This window comes from Schistocerca gregaria, chromosome 4, assembly GCF_023897955.1.
Source record: "Schistocerca gregaria isolate iqSchGreg1 chromosome 4, iqSchGreg1.2, whole genome shotgun sequence".
In the NCBI taxonomy this organism is placed as follows: domain Eukaryota; kingdom Metazoa; phylum Arthropoda; class Insecta; order Orthoptera; family Acrididae; genus Schistocerca; species Schistocerca gregaria.
In genome coordinates, this window is record NC_064923.1 from 451,627,769 (window position 1) to 451,648,530 (window position 20,762).

The 20,762-nt window shown below is 41.8% G+C and overlaps 1 protein-coding gene across 4 annotated transcripts in view; it reads right to left on the reverse strand.

The window, feature by feature from the left end:
• The window catches only part of LOC126266610 (cyclic GMP-AMP synthase-like receptor), a 91,809-nt gene that overhangs the window by 53,849 nt on the left and 17,198 nt on the right, over positions 1 to 20,762 (reverse strand). For 2 of the 4 annotated variants that reach the window (XM_049970949.1, XM_049970950.1), the window contains exons 2-6: positions 14,891 to 15,009; positions 14,132 to 14,302; positions 3,418 to 3,482; positions 1,242 to 1,319; positions 1,005 to 1,161 (exon numbers count right to left, since the gene is read on the reverse strand). In XM_049970949.1, the coding sequence (XP_049826906.1) occupies positions 1,005 to 1,161; positions 1,242 to 1,319; positions 3,418 to 3,482; positions 14,132 to 14,302; positions 14,891 to 15,009 (590 nt within the window). Of the gene's footprint in view, positions 1 to 1,004; positions 1,320 to 3,417; positions 3,483 to 14,131; positions 14,303 to 14,890; positions 15,010 to 20,762 lie in introns of all 4 variants that reach the window. The other 2 variants (XM_049970951.1, XM_049970948.1) reach the window with 2 other exon arrangements.

The window sequence follows — 20,762 nt, forward strand, 5'->3', positions numbered from 1 at the left end:
ATGATGGATGAAACCCAAAGGGAATTCATGCTAAAGGGAGCTTTAAAACGATCTACAAACAAACAACTGTGCCATTGGATAAAACAGTTGTAGTCTAAGAGCAAGAGAAGACATTATTGTTATGTCTTTCAATAAGTGCAGCTTAAGTAACACTCTTGACAGCAGTAGGGACCATATGAGGGGGAAATGGTAATGATGGACAGAAGGAGGAGGAGGAAGAGGAGGAGGAGGAGGAGGAGGAGGAGGAACAAAATTCAGACGACGATTTTCAGGCATTTTAAAGGGTTCAGTTTTATCAACTAAGAATTTCTTCTAGTCTGGTTTGCATAGTAATAATAAACATGGTAAAAATGCTATTTAAAAAAGTTGATTAAAAATTAAGGCCATCTCGTAGTCTGTAAAATATGGTATGTATAGACATTGTTTATTAAAGTTTTAAATAATAATAGGCAATTTGGCTGTTAAGCACTACAGCAGTGTCTACAGCTAACCAGTGATTAATGGTGCTGTGTGTTTTACTTATTTCCAGTATGGACTCAAGAACAGGAGGGGGGGGGGGGTTTACAAGGTATAAATTGGTGATACAAAAACGATGCCAAAAAAAAATAGAAAGCTGGAGCTGTTATAAGCAGAGGTATCAGCCAGAGTGAAAGGGGCTCCTTGAAATCAAACACACGAAGTAACTGGAGAGAGATTCGCATCCTGTTATTCTTGACCCCAGCACAAAGGGTGAAGTCTCAAAAGGACTATCATGGTAATGAATATAGTATCATTGCTACACTGTTGCATGCTGGCTTCCCCTATGAAAGTAGGCAGATCTAGTCTTGACAAGAAAAACGAACACAGAGCTTTAGAAATACCAATCCACATCCTACCACAGAACTAAATTTACTGCCCAAAATTTTGCTTCTTCACTAGCTAAAAATACTGATTTATACTGGATTTATTTCATCTAACTTCTATTTCTTAGTTATTAAAGTTCACAAATAGATTTTGAAACATACCATGTACTGCCTTCCTGGCTGCTTTTCATCGTATAACACCCATGAATCACCTTCCTGTGGGAAACAACCAAGAGCCTGGTGCAGCACACTTTCCATCCACATGCGCAATTGACTCTGGGTCAGGTATCGTCGACAATCAAGTAATGACTCGAGAAGCCTTGAAATTAACATCGATGTGAAGTAGCTGGTAATACAACAAAAGTGTAAATTCACACAAATAATAAGTATTTCTCTTACATTTTGCCAAAATTGGGTTGGTTTAACGGTTCTTTTGGTGGTTGTTTGCGAGGCTTCTTTTCTTGGCTTTTCTGTTTCCTAAGTAACAGAAACATATGAAGAAACTGGATAATATCAAACTTTACACATACAAGCAAAATTTAAACTAAAATATGAAGAATTTAACAAACAATCCTGCTTTTGAAAGTCACACTGGGGACAGTCAGCTGGACAAAGCAAATGCAGGTCATTTTCTCAAATTGTCTTATCAAAAATATCTGACATTAACAGATTTCAAAAACTATTTGTTCCCCTATCAATATTCAGTGCACATTTGCTTCCAACAGTAGCTTCAAATAATAGAACTATAATACGACAGGGAATATAACGACAAATTCAACAACAAGAGAAACATTCAATATTTCTACAAACATTTCTCCCAGGATCAACTTCCTCAATTACACAAGATGGCTGCAGGTTAATATCAAAGTTGCACTCCACCTACATCTAAACAATTGTTTTCACAATGATGAACAATAACATAAATATGAGAAACTCATTTTCAGACTTTAAAATAATACTGCGCGCTATATCTACAATGCACACAAACACGCTTAGAAAACATAAAAAGCAATAACAACAAGAGTGTGAGAGTTGATTACAAATCATTACACATGACGACTTCAACTGGCAGCATGGAACAGAATGCGACTTTCACGTGAATAGCAACAGTGGAGTGGGGAAGGGAGAGGGACAGTACGAGTACTGGTGAGGGGCAAGAAGTGTGGAAGGACTACATGCTGCCAGTCACAACATCGGGAGGTGTGAGGGGGAAGGAATTGCCACTCACCCCCCCCCCCCCCCCCCGCCCCCCAGACACTAAGCATGGCAGACTCTAGTCGTCGTGCTTTTCTCTCCCAGACCCTGCTATCTCACCCCCTTTCCAACTTCCAACCCCACACCATATTGTTGCTATTCAGGATAACTGCATTCCGGTATGAGCCGCTGGTGGAAGCACTTATGTGTGCATGAGGTGGGCTTCTGTGTGTGTGTGTGTGTGTGTGTGTGTGTGTGTGTGTGTGTGTGTGTGTGTGCGCTTTGCTGAATAAGGCTTTGGCCCGAAACTGTTAATGTTTAACATATTTTCGTTGTACTTGTTTGACACTAAAAGGGTCATCTTTATGGCATCTGTTTATCCTTAATATTGTTCAGTTTTTTGTTTAATTTATAGCAGTGTAACCTCATTTACAGTGACATACACATTTGTTGTTGCAGAAGTAATTAGCCTGAGAAATATCCAGTGTTCTCTCTCTAGTCTCTCACTTGTGAGCAATTCCGACACTGACTCACATGGGACTTTATTTTTGTCCCATAATAAGTATCTTGGCATGATAAGGTCCAGGATATGTGGCAGCCATTTGAACAGTGGTATGTTGCTGAACCACATTCACTAAAAAGGCCAAGAAATAGTTCATCTGGTGACCTCTACCCTGCTGTAACCACATGATCCAAAGTCCCATTGTATCCAACCCAATATTAACCATATTTGCAACATGGCCAATTATGAATTTCCATTGATGCACTCTTTAAAATAAGTAGTTTGAACATGTATTGAGATGACATCAAGTCCCACATCATGAGGTGCGTTTCTTTCCAAATCTTGCACATAATGGAAATTTTCCTCACACTATAAAACCATATTCCCTTTTGTGATCTGTAATATGTGGTGCATTGGGCAGAAAACTAACACCCTTGAGCAACACGTGGCATTTGGAAATTGTGCCAACAAAGCACAGAAGGCTGGAAGTTGTTGCTCTGTATCACTGTCAGATAATTCATTCACAAACACTGATCTAAATCCTATCATTTTTTAAATTTAGTCATGTGTCGTTAACTGTAGTACTTTAATTTCACATGTTCCTTTGCGCATGAATTTAAATGAAGACTGCTAGTGGCACATATTGCCTTTCAGGTTTTCTTACTGTCACATATTGCCTCTCTCGTTTTCTTACATCCACGGCATGGCCTGTCTTTTACACTGCCCAGGAGGGGCAGGGTCGGGTGGGTGGGTGCTTCTCAGATACACTGTATACATAATGCTTTTTGAACTTCATACTAAATCTATTAACACTTTGCAAGTAACTACAATTTTGAATGCTTTGTTTCAGTAATACAGCTAATTCATTTTTCAGCTCACCTGAAATTAGGTTGTCGCGTACCCACTTTAACTTTAACAAATGCGGGATTTTTACATGGCTCAACCTACATAGAAAAAGACACAATGCTGTAATAACTATTTATATTGCAAGCATCTAATATAAAAATTTGGAAACTATCTTACACCAAAAGCCCAGAAACAGAAGTTTGCTTTAAATAGCTAAAAATAATTTTGTATGACTTCCTAATATGTTCACTTAGCATGCACACATTATTTCACTGCCATACACGATTACGTATTTTAACAAATGTAGGATGAATATGTTGGTTTATCAATGAACATTTACTAACAAATAGTTGAATTATGAAAGGCACTTAGTGTGTTTTTAATAGCTATAGTTGTGTGCATGTACAACTGCATTTAGTAAAAAGAAACACTAAGAAGCCTCTCACAGTTCGACTACGTTGTAATAAGAGTCTTTTGAAAAACAAAATTTCTAAATAGTACTTACCTTCACTAGAAGCATAATCCTACTACTGTCAATAGGCACATAAAAGAAAAAGGTAAACTTATCCTAAATTTCAGAACTGTTAGTTCTCTCGTCAAGGGTAGGTTCAGGAAGTTGTTTTTTTTTTTTTTTTTGTGGTTTTAGGGCACACAACTACAATAGTCATTAGCGCCCAGACTACGTTAGGAAGGCACTGCGAGGCACAAGTTCAAAACATGATAGAAGATAGATTGACAGGCATAGGATTAAAAAACAGCATAATCAAATGTCTTTAGACAGGTTTGTCAAGTTGATAAAACGAAGAACGCGAGCAGCTGCTCCTGGGTCATCCACTAAAATGGCATCCGGAGTACATGGCAGGCCAAGATCAAGACGCAGTGTATTAAAATCCGGACAGGACATTAAAATGTGGCGGACCATCAGCAACTGCCCACATGGGCAGAACGGCGCTGGCGCAGCCATCAGCAGATGGCAGTGTCCAATTCGTACCCGGGCCAAAATGACCTCCTCCCGCCGAGAAGGGCGTGAGGAGGACGTCCAAGCCGCGGGAAGAGGTTTCAAGGCCCGAAGTTTGTTGTCTGTAAGTGCAGCCCAATCGGCATGCCACAGCGATAAAATGCGCTGACAAATGACCCTGCTACAATCTGATGAAGGGACACAACAAGAAGCTGTCCGAGGCTGGAGGACCGCAGCCTTGGCCGTGGCATCTGCAGCTTCGTTCCCAGGGATACTGACATGGCCAGGAACCCACATAAAGCTAACCGGAGAACCGTCGTCCACCAGCTGCTGAAGAGAGCGTTGGATCCAGTGCACGAGAGGGTGAACCGGATACGGTGCACTGAGGATCTGGATGGCGCTCAGAGAGTCTGAGCAGATGACATAAGCAGAATGTCGGTGGCAACAGATGTAAAGAACAGCCTGGTAGAGGGCAAAGAGCTCAGCTGTGAAGACCGAACAATGGCCATGGAGCCGGTATTTGAAGCTTTGTGCCCCGACAATAAAAGAACACTCCGACCCTTTCATTGGTCTTAGAGCCATCTGTATAAATGAAGGTCATATTAATGAACTTTGAACGACGTTCGACAAAACGGGAGCGGTATACCGAACCGGGGGTAACCTCCTTTGGGAGCGAGCTGAGGTCAAGGTGAACGCGAACCTGAGCCTGGAGCCAAGGAGGCATGTGGCTCTCGCTCACTCTAAAGGTTGCAGGGAGTGAAAAATCAAGGTGTTGAAGGAGGCGACAAAAGCGAACTCCAGGGGGTAGCAGGGCAGAGACTTACAACCCATATTGACGATCGAGAGAGTCGTCAAAAAAGGAACAATAAGACGGGTGTCCGGCTTCAGCATGAAGACTCTCGACAGGACTAGTATAAAATGCTTCTATCGCAATACGTAAACCCCGATGTTGTATGGAGTTGAGGCGGCGTAAGATGGACAGCTGTACAGAGTAGTATACAAAGCTCTCATAATCCAGCTTGGAGCAGACAATCGACCGATATAGGCATAGTAGGACGGTTCGATCCGCTCCCCACGACATACCACTGAGAACACGGAGGACATTTAGAGAATGGGTACAACGGGCAGCCAAATATGACACATGTGGAGACCAGCTAAGTTTTTCTGTCAAATGTAAGATCTAAAAATTTTGTTGTCTCCACAAATGTGAGAGCAACGGGACCGAGTCGTAAGGACGGTGTGAGAAACTCTTTGTAGCGCCAGAAGTTAATACAGACCGTCTTCTCGGCAGAAAAACGGAAGCCATTGGCGACACTTCAGGAGTAAAGACGGTCAAGAGAATGTTGAAGACAGCGCTCCAGGAAACATGTATGCTGTGCACTGCAATAGATGGTAAAATCGTCCACGAAAAGGGAGCCTGATACACCAGCTGGGAGGCAATCCATGATTGGATTGATCGCTACGGCGAAGAGAGCGACACTCAAAACTGAGCCCTGTGGCACCCCATTCTCTTGGCGAAAGGTGTCTGACAGGACAGAACCCATACATACCCTGAACTGTCGATCCATTAAAAAGGAACGAATAAAAAGAGGGAGGCGACCGCGAAGACCCCATGTATACATGGAGTGGAGAATGCCCGCCCTCCAACAGGTGTCTTAAGCCTTCTCCAAATCAAAGAACACAGCCGCAGTCGGGCGCTTCCGCGCCAGATAGCCGGCGCAGGCTACCCCAGACAAATGAAGGAGGAGTAAAACTGTTGAGGGTGCTTGTGAAAGCAGCCCTGCTGGTTTTCTCGCTTTCTTTAATAATACAACGACACTGCGCACATAATCGTGTAGGGTGGTGTTTAAAGGTGCTTAAAGCATGTCAACGAGCACGTAAAGCGTCTCTACATGCTGCGGTCCACCAGGGGACCGGTACGTGACGTGGATAAGAAGTAGTGTGAGGGATGGAATATTCAGCAACAGTGAGAATGACTTCCGTGAGGTGTGTGACCTGACTATCGCAGCTTGTGAAGGTTTGATCCTGAAAGGTCGCCCTGGAAGAGAAGAGCCCCCAGTCTGCTTTGGAGATGTTCCAACTAGTTGAGCATGGAGAGGGGGTGTGATACAGGAGATGGATACCACATGGGAAGTGGTCGCTCGAATATGTATCAGAAAGTGTATACCACTCAAACCGACGTGCAAGTTGGGTAGTACATATAGAGAGGTCTAAATGGGAATAGGTGTGAGTTGTGTCCGAAAGAAAAGTGGGGGCACCAGTATTGAGGCAGACAAGATTGAGCTGGTTGAAAAGGTCTGCTAACAGGGAGCCCCTCAGGCAGGATGCTGGAGAGCCCCAAAGGGGATGGTGGGGATTGAAGTCTCCAGTTAACAAAAATGGTGCAGGTAGCTGAGCAATAATTTGCATCATGTCTGCCCTGGAAACGGCAGACGACGATGGAGTGTAAACAGTACAAATGGAAAATGTAAAAATGGGGAGGGTAATTCGGACGGCAACTGCCTGCAGGCCGGTGTGCAATGTGATGGGATCGTAGTAAATGTCATCCCGGACCAGCAACATACCCCTCCATGAGCCGGAATACCTGCCACAGGGGGTAGGTCAAAACGCACAGAGGTGTAGTGTGCCAAGGCAATTTGATCGCATGGGCGTAGCTGTGTTTCCTGGAGGGCTACGATGAGCGGATGGTGCAAGAGGAGCAGCAATTTCAAGTTCTCTCGGTTGGAGCGAATGCTGCGAATATTCCAGTGAAGTGCCATCGTGAGAATAAAAAGAAAAAGAAGATGCAAGAAGGGGTCACCTCGAAGGCCGCTGAGGGCCTGGCTTCGAGCGAGCACTGCCGCCGCTATCAGTAGGCGGACAGTCATCGTCCATTGGTTCTATAGGTTCATCGGCCATCTTAACAAGGGGAGGGGGAGCTTTCTCCGACGGTGAATGGCGAGATGTTCGGCTACCAGTGGTGCGGCCAGGCGAAACGGATGACGGCCTGGGGTGGCAACTGCTGGGTGGCGCAGGAGAAGAAATGCGCTGTGGCGGAGAAGGAGAAATGTGCTTCCTATGAGCCTTCTTGGAAGGTCGTTAAGTGGAAGTACTGGTCGATGGCTGCGAGTTCGAGGTATGTAGGAAGTATGCATGGGACGGTTCCTTCTTGAAGGCCCGTGCATCTGACTTCTGGGTCTCGTCTTGGCAGAAGCTGTTGAAGGCACTTGTGTCTGAGGGGTGACGGGAGGAAGAGGAGACGTCGACCGGGCGATCTTAGCACTGGCTGAACGGATGACCGTAGTGCATGTCTGCGTCGCCATCTCCCTGGTAGTCCGAGTAGAGGCGAGCAGCGTGGGCTTCCTACTAGCAAATAGCTTGCGAGCAGCCGAGGTGGACACTTTCTCTTTGACCCGAATTCCCTGTATACAGCGTTCTTCCTTGTAGATGGGACAGTCGCGGGAGAACGCTGCATGGTCAACCTGACAGTTCACACAACGAGGAGACGGAGGTGGACAGTCACCCTCATGGGCATCCCTGCCACAAGTGACACATTTAGCTGCATTGGAACAAGACTGGCGAGTGTGATTAAAACGGTGACACTGACAGCAGCGCGTAGGTGTCGGGACATAGGGGCGAACAGAAATAACCTCTTAGACTGCTTTGATGCGCGACGGCAGCTGAACACTATCAAAGGTCAAGAAAAGTGTCCGGGTCGGTACAAGGTCACTGTTGACCTTTTTCATGACCCTATGGCCAGCCATCACGCCCTGCTCAGCGAGGAAAGACTGAATCTCCTCGTCAGTCAATCCATCGAGTGATCTAGTATATACCACACCACGAGACGAATTCAAAGTGTGGTGAGCCTCTACCCGGACAGGGAACGTGTACGGGAGTGTGGCCCGAAGCAGTTTTTGTGCCTGAAAGGCACTCTCAATTTCTACTAACAAGGTACCGTTACACAACCTGGTACAAGACTTGACAGAGCCAGCTATGGCATCTACGCCCTTCTGGATAACGAAAGGGTTGACAGAGGAAAAATCCTTTCCGTCCACAGATCGAGAAACTACGAGGAACTATGGGGCAGGTGGTAGTACTTTTGTCACTGCTGGCTGGTCAAGTTTCCGTTTTTGGGCAGAAGTCGAGAGAGAAGAGGAAGAGAAATCCATTGCTGAGGAATCCTCCATGATTGCCAGTGTCTCCGATGGCGCGCTCCTTCCTTGTGGGGACCCTCTCAGAGGGCACTCCCACCTTAGGTGAATGTTTACACCTCAGGTCATACCTTCCGAGAAACGGACGGAGGGACCAATCGGCATGGTCGGAAGGTGTCAGCTCAGGCAATCACCCGTCCCTGGGCCTGGCCTTTACCAGGGGGTACGTGCGTGCCTTACTTGTCTACCCAGGGCGGGGAATTACGCATTACCCCATCACCAGCTACGCATGCGAACGCGTGGGTCGGCCTTCAGGCACACACAGGGAGGAAGGTAAAAGAGGAAAAAGACTGGAGAGAGGGAGAGAAAGGACAGACTGTCTCAAATGCTGAGGCGGAGACCAGAGAAGGCAAGGAGGAGGAGGCAAGGGAAAGACTAAGTAAGACAGTGAGATAGAGAAGAACAAAGAAAGGACCCAAACAAAGAAAGGACCCAACCAAAGGAAGGAAGAAACCAGAAGAAGTGAAAAAACCAAAATGACCGCGAATATAGGTCGTGGAACTGCCCGTCTCCGGACGCAGGCGCTAACTACTCCCTTGAGGGGGAAGGACTCCTTTTAGTCGCCTCTTACGACAGGCAGGAATACCTCAGGCCTATTCTAACCCCTGGACCCGCAGGGGGGGAGGTAAAGGAACCACTCAGACCTCACAAGGACAAGCACCCGCCTGCAGTAAGCATGCACTGCTCTCACCCTGGGAGAATGACTTAACCGTCCTTTTCAACATTCTCCATCATACATGCGCAAGGCCCCCCCTCCCCCCCCCCCCCCCCCCCCCACACACACACACAAGGGGGGGGGGGGAGACAGTAGCTTCAAAATTACCTCAACAAATTATGGCAGAAAGACAAAGTGGGAAATTCCTGTCAAATTTTCAGCTCAACAACAGAATATCATTAACATCCTAAGGTTGCATTCACAATGGCACTGAAACAGCTACACCAGATGCTGTTTCCAGAAGTTTCTCACAATGCGTCCAACCTCCATCAGTTGGATGGATCAGAGGGGATAGATTTTAACCTTGCTGCCTCTGTGCTCACAGATGAGAGCAGCATTGCAGCTCCTACTATTACAAAAATGCTCGATGCATTGAAATAACCTATACCCATCTCAGAAAGAACATGGTGTTTACCTCACACTCTCAACATAACATACAACACCTTTCTCACTTGAACAGATTGTTTTTTGAGGTTATAACTGAAGTCTTAAATTTCCAACAAAAATTTTGTCTACTTGTGGTTTCCAATAAAATTGTGATTTCAGTCCACAGATTCAGAGCTATATCCCGATTACGGTATTTTTTCACTCTCAGGGTACCACAAATCTCTCCTTGCTTGGACTAATGTTATCCATCTCTCACAGTTCATATTTCATGTGCGAGAATGTTGACTGATTCAGATCAGTTTCTTTTCTTTGGTTGAATGTCACCAATTGTTATATGAAGTCTGTATATTTTGTGATGAGATTAGCTGTGTAGTGACCATGAACACAATGGCACACTGATTTTAAAAGCTCTGCTACCTTTGGCTGATGTCAGTCATTGATAGAATCCACCAATGTCAATGGCACTGTAACCACAGCCTTAACACAAAAACATACCTGAGAAACGATTTGATTTTTGTGAAAGAGCTTTCAATTTATTTGTTACTGAACTGTGATTGAGATGCCATGTTAGATATCTATGTCATGCCAGACCTAGATTTTAGACAATTTTAATTTTTAACGTAAATTATTCTAAATAACTTTTCTGAACACCGTGTATTTAAAATATAGACATTTGTTTGCTTTCTCAAGGCTGTACATATGGAGGCCACTGTAAAGGACATTGTCTAATAAAAACCACTTTAAAATCATTGAAACAGAAAAAACATTACCCATATTCAATTAACATATTAACATTTGACAATTAGAGTAAAGGATATTGTGTTATATTTGAATTGCCACACACAAAAGTTCATAATTTCAAAAAACGAAAGTTCAATATTTCAATAATAATAATAATAATAATAATCACATCTACATTTAATCTGCTGTAGTGTTTTCCTGTTTCCTTCAGATGATTAGAAGTAAGCTAAGTCACTACTTTTCATCTAATGCTTTAAGCACACGAGTTTTCGTTACTTCACATAATACAAAAATCACAGACTAAACCATTACCAATGGAGCTTCTCCACACATATTGTCTCATTTGTATGACTGCTGTGGCTGCATCTGTCTGCAATGCTGTTTCATTAACTGTAAACTACCGTATTTATTCAATTATAAGATGAGATTTTTTTTCACAAACTCATTTTAAAAAATATTGGGTCATTTTTCACTCATAGATTAAACAAATGATGCAGAGATCACCATTTTTACATTGTATACCTGATTTGCTAAGAGTTCTAGATACCGAACTACCACTTCCTGCCAGTTTAGCACAACAAACCATACCGAAAATGACATTTTGAAGAGATCTTAATTGCTGTGTATCATTTACACGGCATATTTTTGTAACATATAAGTACAATAACAGAGATCTTGAAGCATAGCATATGTTGGCTTCATAAGCAATGACAAAGACGGTGGCTCTCTCATTTGTTTCTGTAATGGAATCACAGAACAGGACTTGTCAGCCAATCATATCATACAACACTGCGCATCAGCACCAATAAATTAGAGATGGTTAAAACTTTGGACACTAAGCAATAGCAAACCTCGAGCCGCAACCCTTCGTGAAAAAGACTGCACCCGGGTATAGGTCAGACCACAATTTTCTCGACATGCGAACCACCTTCTCCCAAAAAACTGGACTCATTTCCAATGTAAACAATGCATGAACATCCCGTGATCTACCATTCACTGTTGCTGTCTTCTGTAGTCAGCTCTAGGATTATTTTGAAACGAGCATAAGTGAAAGTAATAGTGCTGCCATCAATGACTGAGCCAATATGACTGCACTGACATAATTCTGTGCATTTACTTGTCATGTTTTGCAGTTTGCTACAAATATGTCATGTTTGTTGAGTGAGTAAGAAATTTTGGAAGCTGAAGAGGAATAAATTGCTAAATGACTCACCTCGCACTTTTTTCTTGGAAGAATAATTATACTTTGTCATCATTATTTCATAATTTGTAATCTATCAATGAACTAAGTTAAACATGAAAATTAATATTTAAGCTTGGCCCTTTTTAGCATGTATTACTCTTGAAGATACAACAATTACATATGTGTCAGTAGTGCTTTAAACAGTGGCATACATGGCCGGTTTCCTAGGCCCAAAACTCTTCCAAGTGGACAGTCTCCACAGTGTTAAAGTGTCATATAGAAGGTATTGTAGAGCTCTCTTTGCAGCTACAAGAATATGCATATTTTGAAAACAAATACATTTAGTTTTATTGAAACACATCATCATCATTGGTCTATAAAGAAAGATATTTACAATGTGGCCTGCTTTCTAGATTGAAGAACAGTTCGTTACAAAAGATGATTTTACTTATTTTATGTCCAATTTTCATTCACATCAGGAAACGCCATCTGCTTGCACGTTTTCGAGGTGTTCTTTTTTTTGGCACTGTTGATTCCATTCTAATCCCACATTGCTCTGCATAACTTTGCATTTATTGATGTAGATAACAACACAGTGCAGCACCACAAAACAAGGTGTATTAGGCTTAAATCAACAGTGCCCTTGTAACTAAAAAATGAGCAAACAAATGACATTTCCTGATGTAAGCAAAAATTAGACTAAAAAATAAAAAAAAATAAAAAAAATCGACAACTTTCGTAATGTACAGTTTTTTGATCCAGGAAGCAAGCCAAATTGTAAATGTCTGTAATTACAAGCCACTGACAATGTTTTATTTCAATAAAATGAAATGTCATTGAGACAAAATAGGCATTTTCTTGTAGTTGTAAACATTTACATAGCAACTACAGATAATATGGCCACACAAATGAGGAATTTATAAACAGTATTGTAAGAAGCAAAGTTATGCCTTCACATATTGTGGTTAGGCAAGAACCCAATAGTACAGCTCATGAACAGCAATGAGATTTTTATGTCCTTGGTTGTTAAAAATATTTGTCTGCTTATTCCTGAATATGTCTCAATTTGCATCACTCCTTTGTGGGACCCTTAAAGCTGCCACTGCTTACATTATAACACAGTACTATGCTATCTCAACGACTTCCCACGGCACATGACAAAAAACTAGTTTATCAGCATCACGTAACCAATCTTAGGCAACAGCATGATTATTTGCTAGGTCATATGAGCAGTGCCGATCAGACATCTGTTTATTTTTATATGCCATCAAATGTTATTGTTTATGTGAAGTGGGTTACAAAGTTCCTAAGAAGACCTCTCAACGAAAAGGCTGGAATAACAATAATCCTGGGTGCACTTGCAGAGGGAAGGAAGCTGTCCCCAATACATGATTCTTTGTAGGAAACTAATGCCAAAAGAAAAACTGCCAGCAAGCTTATCTTTAGATGCCAAGAAAAGGGATGGATGACAAGGTTGTTTGGAATAGAATACCAGACTTTTGTGTAACACAAGGAAAATGTTGCTGCTAGATTCTCTCAGAGGCCACCTCATCCAGAACGTTAAGGATCTGATAGCAAAGTACAATACACATCTTGTAACAATTTCTGATGGTATGATCTCAGAACTTCAGTAAATGATGTTGTTGGGAATAGGCCTTTTAAGGTTCACCTGTGACAGCTTTACAGTGAGTGGCTTCTTCAAGGAGACAATGACCTCACACCAGGTGGGAAGTTGAAAAAACCCTCAATCTCCACACTTTGCCAGTGGATCCTTACTGCCTGCAGCAGAATTTAAAGCAAATCTGTTATGAAAGGATTCAAAAAGTGCTGCATGTCCAACACTACAGATGGCTCAGAAGATGATGTACGCTGGGAGGAGTGTCAGGAAGGAAGAAATACCAGCAAGTTTACAAATGAAGACAGTGATGATGATGATGATGATGATTATGATGACACTGATTAAAAATTTGATACCACAGAGGTTATTTTCGTCCAAGTTGGGACTGCCCCATTCCAGATATGAACTGCGACAGGAAACTAGGGTTAGCGAGTCGAGCTCTCTCTAATTTCTATGTGCTAAAAGCTGGACTGCAACATTCTGGGCACCAACAGACCATACAAAAATGTATGTGGAAGCATACAACAAAAACTACAATCAACCAAAATCTTGCAATGTGTTGTAACTGCTGGGCTACAGTGGTTTATATTATAGTTTCATGAGTCCATCATTCCTGCAATTAGTCCAATACTCAATAGGTTCCCTGCATGCAAGAAAAATAATGTGGCAGGAAAAGTGTATCATTTCAAATTAACCCACTGTAAACTGCCCTCAAGTCATGGAAAATGTTAAACAATACAAACAATGCACATGTGAACTCAGCCGAGAATTTAAACATACAGTACTCAGAAATTATTAAGAACACACCTGAAGAAACTGGCAATGCCACACAGTAATTAATCAAATCATTACCAGAAGTTTTTAATGACTATTGTAACACATAAATAAAACAAATGCAATTGAAAAGGCATATGAAGATACTTAAGACACAAACTTTCAATAAATTAATACAAACCTGAATCAGATTACGAATGAAGGGCAGCTTTATTACAATGTCAACATCAAATTCTGTTGGTTTCCCAACTTTAAGCCCATCCCAGTAACTACCAGCAAAAAATATTCTTTGGTAACACTCATTAAACTTCTTGTTCTTTTCTTTCATTTTCTGAATGATACAATCCAAAACCTGGGGGGAGAAAAAAAATCTGTGTTCACTGGAACAAGCATGATTCATATACTAAGCAAAACTGCCTGCAATGAACAAGAGGACTAGACGCTGCTCACTCTGCTTTTCTTCAGTGTGGCACACTTATCATTCCTTATAACACAAAAACTGAACTGTTTAGATGTGCCTTCCCCACACATGTTTAAAAGGGCCTTTCCCTCCCTGAATCAGTGATATTTGGAATTTTGTCTCCTGAAGATAACTAATAGAGCAATCACTGATCTCCTTGTAATTTTAACATTATGTAGTATGTAATGCTCTGTTACATTTAGCTCTTGTTCTATAATTTTCTGCAAATAAATATGAAAGACATTCATAAATGTGATTCTCTTATATACACTGTACTTTGTCATACACATTCTGTAATGACAGATTTCTTGCTTTACTTTTTCCTTAATACAATCTGTACATTTAAAATGGTGACAACTTCCAATACATACTATATACAAAATTTGAGAGATTAATTTGAAGTTATGAACAAAACAGAAAAAATGCAACTTTTTACTGAATAGCTTACTTGCATTTCTCAGGACTTTTAAAGCACCTTACCGTTCTGAACTCAGCTCCATACTTTTTCATATCATCATCATTTAATGAAACATAATTTTTATTTATATATTCCAACAGTACATTAGCACGTCCATGTGAACTTCGGGACCGCATGAGATCTGGGAAACAAGAAATTAATGTAAGATTTTTTTTTTTTAATTAGTAGTGTAGTTACTTAGGAACCACATCATTTCAAACTGGTGTGCCCTTAATCCTACCTCCATTTCTTGTTTAAGACAGACTTCTCGAACTAAGCAGCTGCACATAGATCATTTCCGTCTAATAAATTACAATGAAATAAATATTATTTTACTTTGTTCTACCCTTAGTGTGTTCCAAATTATGAATATATATCAATTTTTTTTCTCTCTCTCTCACTCTATTGTAATGGAAAAGCATCTGGACAGAGAGAAAAAACTACTTGTCAAAACAGCTCAAACAATCGAAAATTCAGGAGGAAATGTAATAATATTATGGGAAGGAAGCTGCTACTCACCATATACCTGCGCTACTGAGTTGCAGATAGGCACAACAAAAATACTCACAATTATAGCTTTTGGCCATTAAGGCCTTCGTCAACAAAACACACAGACACAGAGTTGTGTGTGTGAGTTTGCACGCCGCCTGTGTGTATCTGTGTCTGTTATTGGTGAAGGTATTAATGGCCAAAAGCTATAACTGTGAGAGTCATTTTATTGTGCCTATCCAACTCAGCACCTCCACTACATTGTGAGTAGCACCTTTCCTCCTCATAATACTGTCATATGGCTGCTGCACAGTAAGGCACTCCGAACAACATACACCAAAAACACATTTAAAACATAAACCTACAAACTATGCCATAGTGATCCCACCCCAGAACTCCAGCATAACTTCCAATCACTACTCAAATCCTAACACATTCCAGAATCTACCCCCCCCCCCCCCTCCTCCCACCACCCAAAAAAAATCCATCTCCTTTTTCTCCACAATGACCCCCAACCCCCAATTCTACACGCTTTCCAAAACCCATAAACCCAACAACCCTGGACACCCCAATGTAGCTGGTTACTTGCACTCCCATCTTTTAGACCAACATCTCCAATCTAGCATCTCATATTAAAGATACAAACCACTTCTTTCACTGACTCAACCATACCCACAACATTATCACCCAGATCCATTATCATCGCTGCTAACATTATCTCCCTATCCAACAACATTCCCTATGCCCATGGCCTTGTCCCTACTGATGACTGCCTCTCCCAATGTCTTTCCAGTTCCAAACTCACAGCCTCATAATTGGTACACATTGGTACAAATTCCCACCCATAAAACTTTATTGTTCAGCTATTCAGTTTGTTGTTCTGATCACAATAAGATAATTCATTAATCAGAAATGATGGCAATCAAAAGTTACTGCAATTATGAAAATTCATATATCCACCTAAAGGGAAAATCTTATGTGCTAATAGGCAAATTTGGCAGGAAAGGTCACTTTCAAATTAAAGAGCTTTTTTTTTCTTTTCCGTAACACATTTACGTTAGCCCCAACTTAATTAGTTTAAAATTAGGTTTCCACCTAATCAAAACTTTCATTGCCAATTATAGCCAAACCACTGTAAATTTCCAGTATCTGATGATATACTTTGGATTATCTGATTTTTCGAAACCAATGATGCGCCTATCAATGAGAAAGAGTTGCTAATTAAAAATTTTCAACACACAAGATGTATCTCATGGTCATAAACATGGGAGTCCCATTGCGTAGGCATAAATTTGTATTGCATCTTTTATTAGCTGCTGTCCGTACCAAATAATATACAAATAACACTTAATAAGTAGCCTCGATTGCCAGTAAAAGATAAAAATTGCAACCCAGAAAATTTATATGCTATTATTAATCAACCAATCTTGCATAACATTGTGGAACAAGTCTTTATAATGATGCCAAATTCAGTCGGTCTCACTTCAATTTTCGTTAATCTGTATTCAGATCAGCATAGCTTGTTCCAAGACGTATTTAGTGCCAATATGGTCTTTGTTCACATTAGCCTCGGGACATGCTTGGACTACACAGTCAATTTATCTAATAAAAAATGAATGAAGTTATTTTTTTATCTATGAGCAGTGTCTCTTAAAACTGAGCAATTCTGTTTAGGCGAGTGCTACTGTTGAACATTGTGAGCTTTTGTGAATTACTTTATAGAAGTGATGCAACCTCATGTCGTTTTATGTGCACTGTGTGCATTTTTATTTTGAAGATATAGGAGCAATTAAAGCTCCACATTTGACCGTACTTACTACCTGTTTGTAGAAATAATTAGAGAACGTAAGATACCTGGTCATCACTGGCATGTGTTAACGGAGAAATTGAATTTTGGTGAAATTCCCAATTTGAGCTCCAATAGAGTCTTCCGTTATTTTATTCCAAGATTAGATCTTACAAAAATACTTACAGGTGGTGATTCATCAAAACAGCACAACTACCGCAGGCCTATAAAACAGCAAGTAGGTATAGTAATACGGAATTCTCTTTGAGGGAAATACATACAGATAAAGTTCCAGCATGCCAATCAACACTGTAATGGTACCTTCCTAAGTCGACTTGTTTACAGGCCATCTGAACTAAACTTTTCTCCTCATCCATAATCCCTGTTTGGTTCATGTTAAATTGACGTTATCTTATAATCTGAAACCAGAGTCGAGATGCACCCTATTTTCCTTCCTCCACAACATCAACCCCCATGCCTACTCTCGATTTGCTACTAGTGGTCCTCCTCAGTCCAATGTGCCACATTCCTCCACCTCTGATAGCTCCATTCATAATTCTGTCCGTATCAATCACACTAACCGTCCATGGTACCTGCTTTTTGACATTGGTCATACCTTCCCAAACCAAAAATCACTCCCATATAATTTGCCCACATATAGACAGCACATCTGCGGTGACAAGAATTTCCATGCCCAGTACGCTGTAGATCGCACCAATGCCTTCACAGACGATTGCACCAATGCCTTCACGGACAGGTATTATCCTCAAAATATAGATTGCAGACAGATTTCCCACATCATATCCCTCACACACATCCTATTCTCCAACCACCCCCAAGAACAAGTTTTAAAGGAGCATCCTCATTGCCATCCAATATTGCCCTGGACTTGCCAGAGCTTCAACTGCTTACCATCATGCCCAGAAATGAATCCTACCAACAATTCTTCTCCATTGTCCCTAAAGTAGTATTCCACCATGTACTCAATATATGCAATATTTTAATTCATCCTTATCATACATCCACCTCCAATCTCTTACCACATGAGTCACACCCTAGTGGAAGACCCAGTTTCCAGATACACCTGATACATCCACACAGCCACCGTAGTCCATTTCTGTCACAGACTTATACTATCCCATGAGAGCCACCTGTGAAAGCAGTCACGAAATATTCCAGAACTATTGCAATTTCTGCACAGCACTATGTGGGCATTACCATTGACCAAATGTCCAACTGAAAAAATTGTAACTGTTATATAGTTGCCCAGAGCACCACCCAAAGGTGGACCCACATCCCACCTGCATCAGGATCCTAACTTCACTCATAGTGCAGCAAAATCCTCTTCCCTGCAGTCTCCCCTTCCTCCGTTCTGTCATTCCTTCCCAATACACTATTTACTTCACCATCATGCACTGCACAAACTCAGCAGTGCTGGTCCCCATATCACATTCCTACCCCATGCCACTGCCACATTTCCCTCCCAGGAGTCAACTACTGTTCCGTAACCTTTAATCCCATTGCTTGGATCATCTCTGTTCTCAGACATTCCACCTGACAGATCCCCTCATCCCAATCAAGTTGCAAAAAAACTGCAGATTTGGCACAGAATGCTCAGGCAAAGAGTTTGGGCAGAGATGTCAGTCGAGGCAGAAGTACAGTGGCAAAGATGCTGTTGAATGACAAGTGAGGTATGAGCAGCGGCAACTTGAAATTAGCAGAGGTTGAGGCCTGGTGGGTAACGGGAAGAGAGGATATATTGAAGGGCAAGTTCCCATCTCCGGAGTTCTGATAGGTTGGTGTTAGTGGGAAGTATCCAGATAACCCGGACGGTGTAACACTGTGCCAAGATGTGCTGGCCGTGCACCAAGGCATGTTTAGCCACAGGGTGATTCTCATTACCAACAAACACTGTCTGCCTGTGTCCGTTCATGCGAATGGACAGTTTGTTGCTGGTCATTCCTACATAGAAGGCTTCACAGTGTAGGCTTGTCAGTTGGTAAATCACGTGGGTGCTTTCACACGTGGCTCTTCCTTTGATCATGTACACCTTCCGGGTTACAGGACTGGAGTAGGTGGTGGTGGGAGGGTGCATGGGACTTACCAACTGACATGTCTACACTGTGAAGCTTTCAATGTGGGAATGACCAGCAACAAACTGTCCATTCGCATGAACGGACACAGGCACACAAGTGTTTGTTAGTAATGAGGATCCCTTACCTCAGTTGCCAATTTATAGCGAACTTAACAAATTTGCTACTTTCAGAACTTCTCTAAGACTTTTTTTAAATTACTTGTTCTACTGTCATTAACAAGTGGTGCACCTAAAATGCTCCAAGTATAGTATCTATACACGGTGGTCTATTGATCGTAACTGAGCCTAATATCTCACGAAATAAGCGTCAAATGAAAAAACTACGAAGAACAAAACTTGTCTAGCTTGAAGGGGGAGACCAGATGGCGCTGCCATAGGTCAAACAGTAATGTATCACGAAGAAAATACCGTCCGCACTGGCCAAATGTTACATGATATCATGTACTTACATGTTTGTGACTATTACAGCACCGTCTATCAAAAAGCGAAAAAAGTGGCCCAACTAAAACATTCATATTTCTTTATTACTACATGAATATGTAATAAAAAATGGGGGTTCCTATTTAAAAAACTGCAGTTGATATCTGTTTGACCTACAGCAGCACCATCTAGCGGGTCAACCATAGCGCCATCTGGTTTCCCCCTTCAAGTTAGACGAGTGTTGTTCTTTGTAGTTTTTTCGTTTGATGCTTATTTCGTGAGATATTTGGCCCGGTCACTATCAGTGGACCATGCTGTATATCCATGTAGATAATACACAACTTCTTATAATTTGTAGCAGGGTGTACTTCATGTACCAGAACCATTTCCCTTGTACCCTGTCCCATTTAAAAATGGGTAAAATATAGATTGGTACAGCTCCATAGTTCTATGAATTTTTTTTTTTTCCCACTTGGATTTTATCGGCACCTCAGCAATATTCTGACCCTTACTAAACAAACCCATGATGAAACATGCTACATTTTTTTGAATCTACTATATCTCCAATTAAATATTCCTGGAAAAGAGAGAGAGAGAGAGAGAGAGAGAGAGAGAGAGAGAGAGAGAGAGAGAACAATGATGATTTTCGATGTGTGTCCCCTGATGACAAATCAGCATGCCGTTCTCACAGAATGGGTGGGGAGGTGGGGGTGTGCAGGGAGGGGAGGGGGGGAGAGACGAAGGTTGTCTGCACACACAGTAGTCTGTAATGCATTGAAGCCCACTTCCCCTCCCAAAGATGAGCCCCAACAGTTCACAAAATTTCAAAACCCGTGTAACAGTTGTGTCAGTACCTGCGAGGACGGTGGGCGTATCTCCAGACAAACCAAAGCTGCCCTGGTGTCAGTATATAAGACACATGTAGCCAAAAGATGCCAATCTGAAAGTGGTACACCACAAATTTCATACGTAGTGGATTCTCCTGCCAATGGAAGGAACTGTGTTTTACAAGGCATATCCTCTGCGCATTTTGGTGAGCAGCACTTTCTTCCAAAGGTGAGGCTGGCATGAAGTTCACTGTGCCTGTGCAGTTGATCTGAGTGAC